Source organism: Mus caroli, chromosome 15 (assembly GCF_900094665.2).
Source record: "Mus caroli chromosome 15, CAROLI_EIJ_v1.1, whole genome shotgun sequence".
In the NCBI taxonomy this organism is placed as follows: domain Eukaryota; kingdom Metazoa; phylum Chordata; class Mammalia; order Rodentia; family Muridae; genus Mus; species Mus caroli.
In genome coordinates this window covers 23650080-23661894 of record NC_034584.1, presented here as the reverse complement: position 1 = coordinate 23661894, position 11815 = coordinate 23650080, and the positions used below count along the sequence as shown (strand labels likewise).

The 11815-nt window shown below is 42.1% G+C and overlaps 1 protein-coding gene across 1 annotated transcript in view; it reads right to left on the bottom strand.

Moving 5' to 3' along the window:
- Dnah5 (dynein axonemal heavy chain 5) overlaps positions 1-11815 on the bottom strand; it is a 249534-nt gene that overhangs the window by 179598 nt on the left and 58121 nt on the right. The window contains exons 18-22 of the mRNA XM_021183130.1: positions 10807-10969; positions 9718-9951; positions 7983-8173; positions 7807-7894; positions 2035-2168 (exon numbers count right to left, since the gene is read on the bottom strand). Of these exons, the coding sequence (XP_021038789.1) occupies positions 2035-2168; positions 7807-7894; positions 7983-8173; positions 9718-9951; positions 10807-10969 (810 nt within the window). The remainder of the gene's footprint in view (positions 1-2034; positions 2169-7806; positions 7895-7982; positions 8174-9717; positions 9952-10806; positions 10970-11815) is intronic.

Below are 11815 nucleotides of genomic sequence, written 5' to 3'. Positions count from 1 at the left end.
GAAAGAGAGGCCCATTGGACTTGCAAACTTTATATGCCCCAATATAGGGGAATGCCAGGGCCAAAAGAATGGGAATGGGTGGGTAGGGTAGTGGGGGGCGCTATGGGGGACTTTTGGGATAGCATTGGAAATGTAACTGAGGAAAATATGTAATAAAAAAAAAAGAAAATATAATCCTGAGTGAGGTAACTCAGACCTAGAAAGACAAACAAGGTGTGTACTCACTTATAAGTGAATATTAGCCATAAAGTATAGGATAACCATGCTATAATCCACAAACTCAAAGAACTTAACAAGGAGGGCTCAGGGAGAATGCTTAAATTTCACTGAAAAGGGGAATTAAAGTAGACATTGAAAATAGATGGAGGGTGGGGACTGGGTGGGAGAAAGGGTGAAGAAGGGAACAGGAGGGAACAGTGTGTGAGCAGAGAGAACTGAAGAGAGCACTGGATAGGTGGAGGGGGGCATTCTTAGGATGAGCTAGAAACCTAGGATGATGGAAATTCCCAGGAATCTATGAGTGTAACCCTCGCTAAGACTCCTAGCATTAGGCAATAATGGAACCTGAAACAGCTATGCCTTGTAACTAGGCAAGACTTCCAATGGAGAGATAAGGACACCAACCCAGGCCACAAAAACTTTGTCCCACAATTTTTCCTGCCTACAAGAATAAAGAGGGAACAGAAGTTGAGGGAACATTCAACAAATGTTGGCCCAACTTGAGACCCACTTCCTAAGAGGGAGCCCACTGTTGACACTATTAATGATATTCTGCTAGAGTTGCAGGCAGGAGCCCAGCATAGCTGTCTTCTGAGAGGTTGCAGCCAGCAGCCAATGGAAACAGATGCAAAAACCCACAGCCAAACATTGAGTGGGCTTGAGAATCTTGTGGAAGAGTGGGAGGGAGGTTTGAAGAAGCCTGAGAAGTAAACGACGCCATAAGAAAATCTACAGAATCAACTAACCTAGGCCCACAGGGGCTCCTAGAGGCTGAACTGCCAACCAGAGAGCATGCACAGGACAGTAGGGTTGAGGAAGCAGGTTGGGAAAAAAACTGTACTGGCTTTACAGACAGCCAGTATGAGCTCGTATCGATGGTAGTAATTTTTTAATACTCTATTTTCTCTGAATTCCATGTCGGGATATATGTATAAATTTTCCTCTGACAATTTGTGGATTTGCCTACCCACATATAAGAAAGTGGGAATACATCATCTACATCCTGGCCAGGAGGTAATTCCTGCTATGGGAACTCGGAAACTCTGAGTGAGATGACTCAGTGGGAAGAGTGCCTGTCCCTGCTGTTCAAGCAGGGGTCCTGAGTTTACATCCCCCGTATCTGCAGAAAGCCTGGTGCAGCAGACACCTCCATAATCCTAGCCTTAGGTGTGCAGTACGAGGAAAATCCAAGGGATTTGGTGTCCATTCAGTCAACCCATGCCAAAGTGGGGGTTGGGGGGGACAGGGGAAGGTGAGCCTCTGGTTCAGTGAGAAACTCTCAAAAATAAGGTGGGAAGCAATAAAGTAAGCCATAGCAACTTCTGACCGATACATGTGCACATACAGGCAAGTGTGTCCATACAAACACATGGGCGGATACACACACACACACACACACACACACACACACACACACACACAGACTGCACACCTTATCCTGTTTAACTCTTGGGAGGAGAACTGGGAAACTGTCACCTCGGTCTGAATTGTGGGTTTGAACAGGACAGATTTTTTTTTTTTAAGTTAGACTCATTTATGGGAACAAACAAGGAGAGAGACGTTAACCAGAACAGGAGACAAAGCAGGGAGTTCACAGCTCTGTTCCCATTGCATTCTAAATTAAAGGGTCTTCAGTGAACACACATTAACTGAACACAGACAAGATGCCTCTCATTGCTCAGGAACACTATCAGGGGTGAAATCGGGCTACATGCAGGGTGAGTTTATAATGGAATTCGTGCAAGCACACACTGGCACATGGTGAGCTTATGATGGAATTTGTGCAAGCACACACTGACACATGTACACACATACCTTCTTGGTGGAGCTGATGACTGTGCTGAGCACAGATACCAACTTTACAATCTCTTTGTTGTCAGAAATATTCTTATAATAATTCTGGGTTTGCACCGGGATGGGTAAGTTTATGGATGCTATCTCCAGAGTTTCTAAAGCCGGAGAGGAAAAGAAATATACAAACGTTAGTATCAACAGTCTACAGTCATATTTTGAAAAAAAAAGTGTAGGTTTTTATAATGATAAAGATATATAAAATCTGCATAAATACAATGAAAGGGGTAGAGGAGATTGACAATGTTAACTGGTTTTGGTACTAATAAAATGAATTAAAGTGTGCAACCATCCAAAAAGCATTCCTTCAAGAAGATATGCTGGACCTCAGCGGTTTTAGCAAGTTCCCCGTGCTGGGATGCACCTGCAGTTCTCATCAGTCCCTCTCTGGCTGTGTGCAGCCTTAAACAACGGCAGTCTTGCAGTCTCAGAGCTGTGAAAACCTGTAGCCCAGCATTCCATGCTGGGGAGAGTGAGATTTGGGTCTCCTTGTGTCAAATTCTGAAGAACTGCTACTAACTCTCATGGCTGAGAGCTCCCTGTATGAACTGCATCCAAGAATTGGTCTTTGTCTAACCCAAGTCAGGACGTGACTGAATGGGACAAGGCAAAGCTTTAGCCACACAGTATTTGCCCCAGTCACTCAACTCTATCAGTACCTAAGACGATGAATGGTGTTAGTCCGAGGTGAAGAAAATTGGGATCAGTAGGGTTAGTTTGAGATAGAGAAAGAGCGACCTCAGCATGGACAATGACACAGAAGACTCTCAATGGCTCTGGGACTTCCAAAGTGTGCGTGCACGTGTGCACACACACACACACACAGGAGCTGTGAGCCAGCCCAGGAAGGAGGGGGAAACACCCAGTCTTCATCTCTGCCTAACACAGAGGCTGTCATAACCATTAGGCAAATCTTGGGTGGTGGTCCTGCTTCTCCTGCACACAGAGTCCCTAAAGCAAAGGGTGAAACCTCTGGGCTAGAACCAGTAAGGGAAATCTCCACCTTCTCTTCTTAGCTGACCTCTAAGCAGCCAGACAGTATCGCAGCTGATGCTACACACAATATGGATTATTACAGAACTCGTCCCAGCTGGTCAGAGCCGGTCTATAGCGTTCTTCTGCTGCTTGCCTAGCTAGCTTTTGGATTTGTTGTATTTTGTTATGTTTTTTTGTTTTTTTGGAGTTTTGGGGGGTTTTTTTGGGGGGGTTGTTTTCTTAAGCGTTATGATTCAGGACTCTGATTTTCCTTTTTCTATTCTAATTGGTTTTGGGGGGGTGGGGGGGTGAGACAGGGTTTCTCTGTGTAGCCCTGGCTGTCCTGGAACTCACTCTGTAGACCAGGCTGGCCTCGAACTCAGAAATCCACCTGCCTCTGCCTTCCAAGTGCTGGGATTAAAAACATGCGCCACCACCGCCCAGCCCTATACTAAATTTTTATTGTACCTCAATCTCAAGCATTTCTCCTTTTTTATTACTTAATTTTTAATTTATTTTTTATTTTTAATTATTTAGCTTTTATTGATTATACATACTTTCTTCCCTCCCCAACGTAGCCCAGATCCTTCCCACCTCTCTACCCACTGAACTTCATGTTCTTTCTCTCTTTAAAAATAAAAAACCCCAGAATCTAAACAACTAAGTAAAGGCCCAATAAGACAAGATATGCCAAAACAAGAGAAAAAATACACAACACACGCACAACACACACATACACACACACAACACACACAACACATACATATACATGCATACACACACACACACACACACAGTATTCATTTTGTGTTGACCAACTACTCTAGGCATGGGGCCTGCCCTGAATTGTGATTTATAGACCCATTGATTCTCCATTGGAAGAAACTGATTGTCCCTCTCCTGGCAGGTATCAATTTCAAATAGCTTCTTGGTTAGTGGTGGGACACTGTCCACTCAGTTGTCTCAGTGCTGGGACCTTGTTCATTGTGGACCTGTGCAGGCCTGTTGTGAGTTGCCACGATCTCTGTGAGCTCATATGTGCAGCATCCTGTTGTGTGCTCAGAGTGACATGCCTTGTGGAATTTAAATCCTTTTAAAGTTGAAATGTACCACAAATTGATGTACAAATTCAGCCCATTCCTATTTAGACGTTTCAACTGATTTTTCTTTCCATAGAAACTAACAAGCTGGTCTTAAGATTCATACAGAACGTAACGGATCCATTTTAAGTGAGTTTGGGGAAATATCAAAATGGTACAGGACTCACACTTCCTGACTTCACTCCTCCCAGAGGAGTCAGAGATAGAGTGGGGGTGGGGTGGAGGTTATATTCCTCACTCAGGGGGCTCTGCTACCACTCAAGCTAATGACTGTGGCCACCCATGTCCTATAGACAGCCTCTATTATATGCCATGGGTCACCCAGAAAATAATGCCATTCGGGGGGTAGGGGGCGTCGCTTTGGAAGAAGAAAGAGTTTAATGGGAATGGAATGATAAAGACTAATGAGACAGAAATTTGAACAAAAAAAATATAGGTGTATGAAATTGTAAAACAATAAATAAGTAATTTTTAAAAGCTTACTACAGAGCTATAGCAGTAAAGACAGTGTCACACTAGAATTAGCAAGACCTCAGATTAATGGGACAAAACCAGAAGTCCAGAAATAAACATTTGGATTTACACTCGTGTTTAAGTGAGTTTCAACACAGGTCTCAAGAAAATTCAACTATAGAATAAATGATTTCTTAGCTTAACCAGTATACACACACTTTGAAAATAATGACTTTAAACTCCAACGTCATTGAAAGTGAATCACAGACCGAAATGCAAATGCTAAGCTATACAACTTTAAAAGAGTACAAAGCTCCCAAACCATAGGCCAAGCAACTGTTTCTTAGACACACAATGAAAATACAGCTGAGCAGAACTTAAAACTCAACTTTGATCCTCCAAAAGAGATCAGCAAGAAGCTGAGAACAAATCTGTAATAGAAAACTTTTATAACTTTATTCAGAACATATAAAATTCTCACAGATATTTGAATAAGTTACCCAAGGTTTTAGAATATGAAAAAAATTAGATATTGCTCCAAATAATGCACAGGTGACCAGAAACCACATTAAAGGGTACTGAAGTCACTTGCCACCACAGAAATTCACACTAAAAATACAATGAGACACCGCTCTGTACCTGTAACAATGGCTATAGACAAAAGGCAGGCGAGAATGAGATTAGTGACAATGGAGAGAAAAGGCAATGAACCCCTCCTGTATTGCCAGTGGGAGGAGCAAATGGTGCTCTACCTTCCAAAGGTTGTGTGGCCTTTCTTTCAGTATTCAACACAAACTCACCGTAAGCCCAGCAATCCTACTTGTCAGTCTATCCCTAGAGAAGCAAAAACATTGCCACAGAAAACCTTGGGGTTGGAGAGCGACTCACTCGGTAAAATGTTTGCCACTTGTGCCTGAGAACCTGAGTTTACATCTTCCTCACCCACATCAGCTCTGGGTTTGCAGCGTGTATGTGTAACCAGCACTGGGTAGGAAGGGGGAAAGAGGCGGATCCCTGGAGCATTCTGGCCAGGTAGTTTAGCCAGTTGATAATCCTCAGGATCAGTGAGAGACCCTGTTTCAAATCACAAGATGCAGTGCAACTGAGGAAGACACCTAACATCAGCTTCTGACCACCACATGTGCATGTACACACATGATCAACCAAACACGAGCAAACACATGAACCCATGCAAAATACACACATGCACTGCACCATATTTACCAGAGTTCTTAATGAAAGTACAAAATGGAAACAATTGAACTGTTCACTAACATATTAATGCATAAATAAAATATAGTTTGTCTGTACTGTGAAATACAGTCCAATGATAAAAAGAAATGAATATTATGGGTCCACAATCCTAGCACTCAGGAGGAGGAGGTGGGAGTGGGAGAATCTTGAGCTCAAGAGTAGCCTGACCTACCTAACAAGTTTAAGGCCGGCCTAAGCTACACAGTAAGTTCCTCTCTCAAACAAACAAGTCTAAGAATGAAGCCAGAAGCACAGCATTTGCCTGGCATGTGCAGGATCTGGGATCCCAACTATGGTGCTATGATAGGGAAAATATAATTCAAATGCTACACATTGATGAAAATAGAAATAGCATGACAATGGGGGAAAACAGTCACAGAACCCACACATGGAATGACCCATCACTAGGGATGGGACATAGATCAGTGGCTTCCAAGGGATGAGCAGAAAGAGAAAGCAAAAGGAACGCTGACTGGTGCAGGGGTTCATTCTGAGATAATAAAAAATGTTCTAAAATTAGACAATGATGGTACTCAGAGTATACAACACACACACACACACACACACACACACACACACACACCCTCTGAACTGTACAGTTAAAGACAGCCAGGTTGCTTCTGTTGCAGTCTGTTGCTTCAGTTCTTTGGTCATGTTTTCAGTACATATATTTTTTCTTCTCTGGCTATGATTCATGACTGAACATATTCTCTTGAAGACTCTGAACTGTAAATGATTCTAGGAGCTAAAGCGATGTTTCCAGATTAAATTGACTTAATACCATAATATATGGTCTCTTTTTTTTTTATCTAATTCATGGTTTATTGTATGTATGTGTTGGTGGGGGGGGGAGTGGGTGTCATGTGCACATAAGTAAAGGTGCCCACAGAAGTCAGATGCCCTGGAGCTGGAGAGGCAAGCAATTGTGAGCCACCAGAAAGGGGTGCTAGGAACCAGACTCAGGTCTGCAGCAAGAGCACTATCTATTCCTAGCTAACAAGCCATCTATCCAGCTCCAGATAATGCTTTTTAGCTTAATCAAATAATAAATAAATTAAATGAATAAACAAACAAATAAATAAGTTATTTATGGAACCATATTTTCAACTCTTTCTACCTTCCTCATTTGGAATATTTCAAAGAGGTACGGGCTTCAGTTTCTTCCTTGTATTCATTTTTATCATCTTAGAGGAGAGCAACGCCAACAAAATTGTACTGTGTCTGCTCGCCTTGGTTCTGACAGAAAGGGAGTTTGCGGACTGAAGAGGACCTCTGATATCATTAGCAACTTGGATGTCTCATGCTCCCCAGTTTTACAGACTACAAATGAAAGCTGCAGGATGCAAAGCAGCATTCAGGATGTGTTAACAAAACAGAACTCACAGTAGGTCAAATATATCTGTAACGTGCCAGGGAATACTCACTGTGATAAAAGCCAGTTTTTCAGTAAAGTGTGAACTTAAACGCATTTCCTATCTTCAGCCATTAATAGATCAGACCAACCGTCAGTGATGCACCAGATTGTGCAGATGCAACAGAAGCAGGAGATAATGCGACACTCACAGATCCATACGTGAATCTTAAAGTTTTTAAACCCAAAATGGGCTGAAAGATTGATGCTTATTGAACATGATTTGAAAACCGCATGTGGCACAGGAGATACTAGAGATCTCTGTGAAACAGAACTTTCAAGGACCACGTTTTAAAAGTTGGGAGCATGGCTAGGCAATTGAGATCCCTTGCTCTTCTTGCAGACCACCCCAGACCAATTCCCAGCACTATATAAGGTGGCTTGCAACTTCCTGTGACTCCAGCTCCCTCTTCTGGCCTCCATGAGCATCTACATGGACATACACAAACAGAGACAGACAAACACACAAGGGGGGAGGACAAGGAATGGGGAGAGGGAGGAGAGAGAGACTTTCAATCTCTAAAATCGTTAAAGCATGCTTACCTTGCAGCTCATTTTCCTCCACCTCAGCGTCTGAATCACTGTCTTCATTGTTCTTCAGGGCAGCCATTTTCCTTTCATGCATCTTTCTCTAGAATGGAATAAGGATGCTCTTCAACTTTGCCCCATCTTTAGAAACAGCAGCTTCCAAATGCATCGATATTTCACACTCTACCAACCTTGGACAACAGCTCACTGCTCCACTGTCTAACCCCCTTGGGGACACTGATGATACATTCCACGGCTTTGTTCAGTGTCTGCTGTATGTCTTCCAGGGCAGGAGTCATAGCAATGTTGGGAATGGCCAGAGTGACACTTGCCCGGAAAATGGGGAGATGGTTCTGCTTCACCTTAGACGCATCATTACTGTCTGAATTAACACACCATTTTTAGTTGAAAAATGGAATATACTTAATAGACTCTGCCAAAAATTAAAGCATACATAATACACATGAAATGGGACAAACATTTCTCAAATCAATGAGTTCATGGACATTTTAAGATCTGGTTTTGCTCAATAGACTAGTGATTCAGTGAATCCCAGGTCATTCTGCTGATTGTAGCTTGCTGGCACATCTCCATAGAAGGAAACTTTCATTTAAGAATCAGGATTAAGTATAAAGTCTTACCTAACATTTTAAATACAATAGTGGCAAGCAAAGTCATGCCAACAAAGAGTTAAATGCCGAGTAAGCAAAGAAGAAATAAAGAGCAAACACTATAATAAATGAAAGTTAAAACAAGCGACTTTTGGAATTTTAAATAAAATACCTTCCACAATGAATATATTCCAAACTTTGGAGCAGTTCCACACGCAGGAAAAATGTAAATGTAACTCATTATCTATAATAACAAAGCTTTTAAAGTTGACTCTAGCTTCAGGTTTAAGTATTTAGACAGAGGTGCATGAGTACAAGCATGTGTACGTGAACTGCGCATAATCTAATACGGTTGAAAACACCTGCAATGTACAAAGCTATGCAGTAACTATGATTTAATGTATTAACATTTGAGCCAACGTTTGATGGATTCTTTCAACAGCCTTGTGTCTAAGGAAAGACCGGTCTTTCCTTCTGAAGTAGATCAAAGCCATGCCCCAGAACATTCTCTCACAGGCCCTGATTTTCTTCATCCACTTTAAACATAATAGTATGCTCCTCTTTCATTACAAATCTTCCAAATAAGATTGTATTATCCTATTTTGTCTCAATTAATTACTATTTCTGTGGTACTTTATGCGTTCTCTACTATTCTTATTTTAGATTTTTAACTTCAGAATACTCCTACCATCTGTGGGATTTTGTAGCCACACATAGAAAAGCCAAAACCTTTTTCTGAACACTGCTAGAAAATAATGAGGGCATTCAGAATGAAAAACTGAAGTATCGTGGAAATAGTGAGATAAATTCTAATTTTAAATGGGTGCCATCAATCGCTTATCATTACTAAGATTGGTTAATAATTAATAAGATTGGTTAAGAATTTGTCACTGATAACTCTCTCATGTTTTCCCTCTCTTGGATTAAATAATTTTCTTTATGCCTTTGTCTTATTACAGGGAATTTTTAAAATTTATGTTGATTTTTGTGTCATCGGGATTTCAGAACCCTTGGCAAACTAATCTTTCTGGGCCCTGGATTTCTCGGTTTTAACATACATGATGAGAGGATCCACGCCACAGAATTAGCTGGGATGACCAAAGTTCATACTGCTTACAGTTATAAGGAAGGACCCAATAAATGGCAGAGTGTTTGAAATTATTTAAATTTAATAGGAATATACACCACACACACACACACACACACACACGCACACGCACACGCACACGCACACACACTCGCGCACGCACGTACATGCACACTCACGCACGCCTTCTACATAATTAACCAACAGGCACACTGTGCAAGATCATACCCCGGAAGTTAATCATGTGGGAGAAATGAATGCGTCTTCGAATGGCCTCAAGTGTATTCCTTGTCACTTTCAAAAGAGCATCTGTGTTCTGGTGGTTAAAGTGGGAGAGCAGCTCACGGGCTTCTTCTAACACCTCAGTTTCTTTCTTCTTTCTTGCAGTTGCTGTCAGTGGCAGAGAGCTGGCCCCAGCATTGAAGGAAGATGCCAAGGCCTCAGAATGCCCTTCTCTTCTTCCTGAGAGAGGTCGATCCATTACATTACAGGGAGAAAACTAAGATAAATTACATGCAAGCTCAATATCAATTAAATGCCTTGTCTGAGAAAGTGAGGTCACAGAAGAACAGGAAGAAGAAATGGGGGCATAAGTTGGCCCAATAGAGATCATCTCCACATGAGAAAACAGCCAATAACAGATCCAGGAATGCAGATTAAAAGTTACACTAGTGAAGGAGTTTGCAACCCCATAAGAAGAACAACATCAACCAACCAGAACCCCCCCCCAAAAAAAAAACTCTCAAGGACTAAACCACCAACTAAAGAGTACACACATAGAGGGACCCCTTTCTCCAGCTGGATATGTAGCAGAGGATAGCCTTATCTGGCATCAGTGGGAGAGAAACCCCTTGATCCTGTGAAGGCTCGATGACCCAGTGTAGGGGAATGCTAGGGCGGGGAGGCAGGAGTGGGTGGGAGAATGGGCAGCACCCTTATAGCAGCAGGGGACAGGGGAAGGAGATGGCGGTTTGTAGAAGAAAAACTGGGAAGGGGGAAAACATTCGAAATGTAAATAAATAAATAACCAATTAATTAAAACTACACTGGGCCTCAGAGACCTGTATTCTAGTTTGTTCTCTCCCAACAATAGTCCTAAAAACTTGACATCTTCCCCCACCTCCTCTCTATAGGAAAATGTTTGTATAGTTTGACACAAAATATTTAGGATAAGCAACCGAGCCATTTGTGCAGAATCATAATTTCAGATTCATAGGTATCAGTATAAACGAGGTGGTATTTATAGAAGTATAAAAATTTAAATTTTAGTTTTCAGTGAATATCCTGGAAACAAAAAAAGCCTCCCTCATCTCTCACCTGAAGTGCCACCGCTAGGACTGGCGTTCTCATGGCAGACGTTTTCCGCTGCTTCTTCAGGTTGTACATCCACATCCAGTAACATGTTTATTAGCTCGTTGACTGCTTCCTCCACAAGGGAGCTTTTAAAATGGAGTAGCTGCGCACCACTCACACAGAGATCCTAAGGGCAAGAAGGACGAAAGATGATGGTCACGTGTCTTGGCCACGTGTCTTTAGCTAGCTCCTGAAAGTTCGTCAGGAAGTGCAGAAAGAGCACAGATCTGGCCTTCAACTGATACTTTAGCTTCATTGATGGCTTCACACTGTGGTGATTAATCTCAATGGCCAGCTTGAGATCTAGAATTACATTGGGGAGGGAAATCTGTCTACAGTAGGTAGTTCCATTCCCTAGGCTTGAACCCTACACGATGTAAAAGTGAAGAACCTGAGCCGAACATAAACATCCAAAACCTCTTACTTCTCGACTGTGACAGTGACATGGACAGCTGCCTCCAGTTCCTGATGCTCTGACTGCCCTGCCAGGGTGCACTGTAACCTGCAACTGTCACCCACAGTAAGCCCTTCCCCCTTTAAGTGGCTTTTGTAGTGATATTTTATCACAGTGACCGAGAAAGTAACTAAACAGCAACATACTCCACATTCACCCAACCAGGTACCCCAAGAAGAAAGCATTAAAGATAAGAGACCTAACTGGACCCAGGCAAATAGACCAAAGCTGCAGGGTGTTAGTTAGTTATAGTTAGTTAGTTAGTTAGTTAGTTAGTTAGTTAGTTAGTTCATTATTTGTTAGTTCGTTGTTAGTTTTTAATTTTTTGGTTTTTTTTCCCCAGCATGGAAGAAGCTACTCCCAAAGCTGTCAGCAGTGTCTTGTCCCCTGGAATTCCCATCATATGATGTGAATCTACCCTTCACATGATGTGAATCTGCCCTTCATGTGATGTGAACCTGCTCTCTCCAGTTGTCTTCCAGTCTCATCATTTGTGACAAGCCACTGCCATGTACTTCA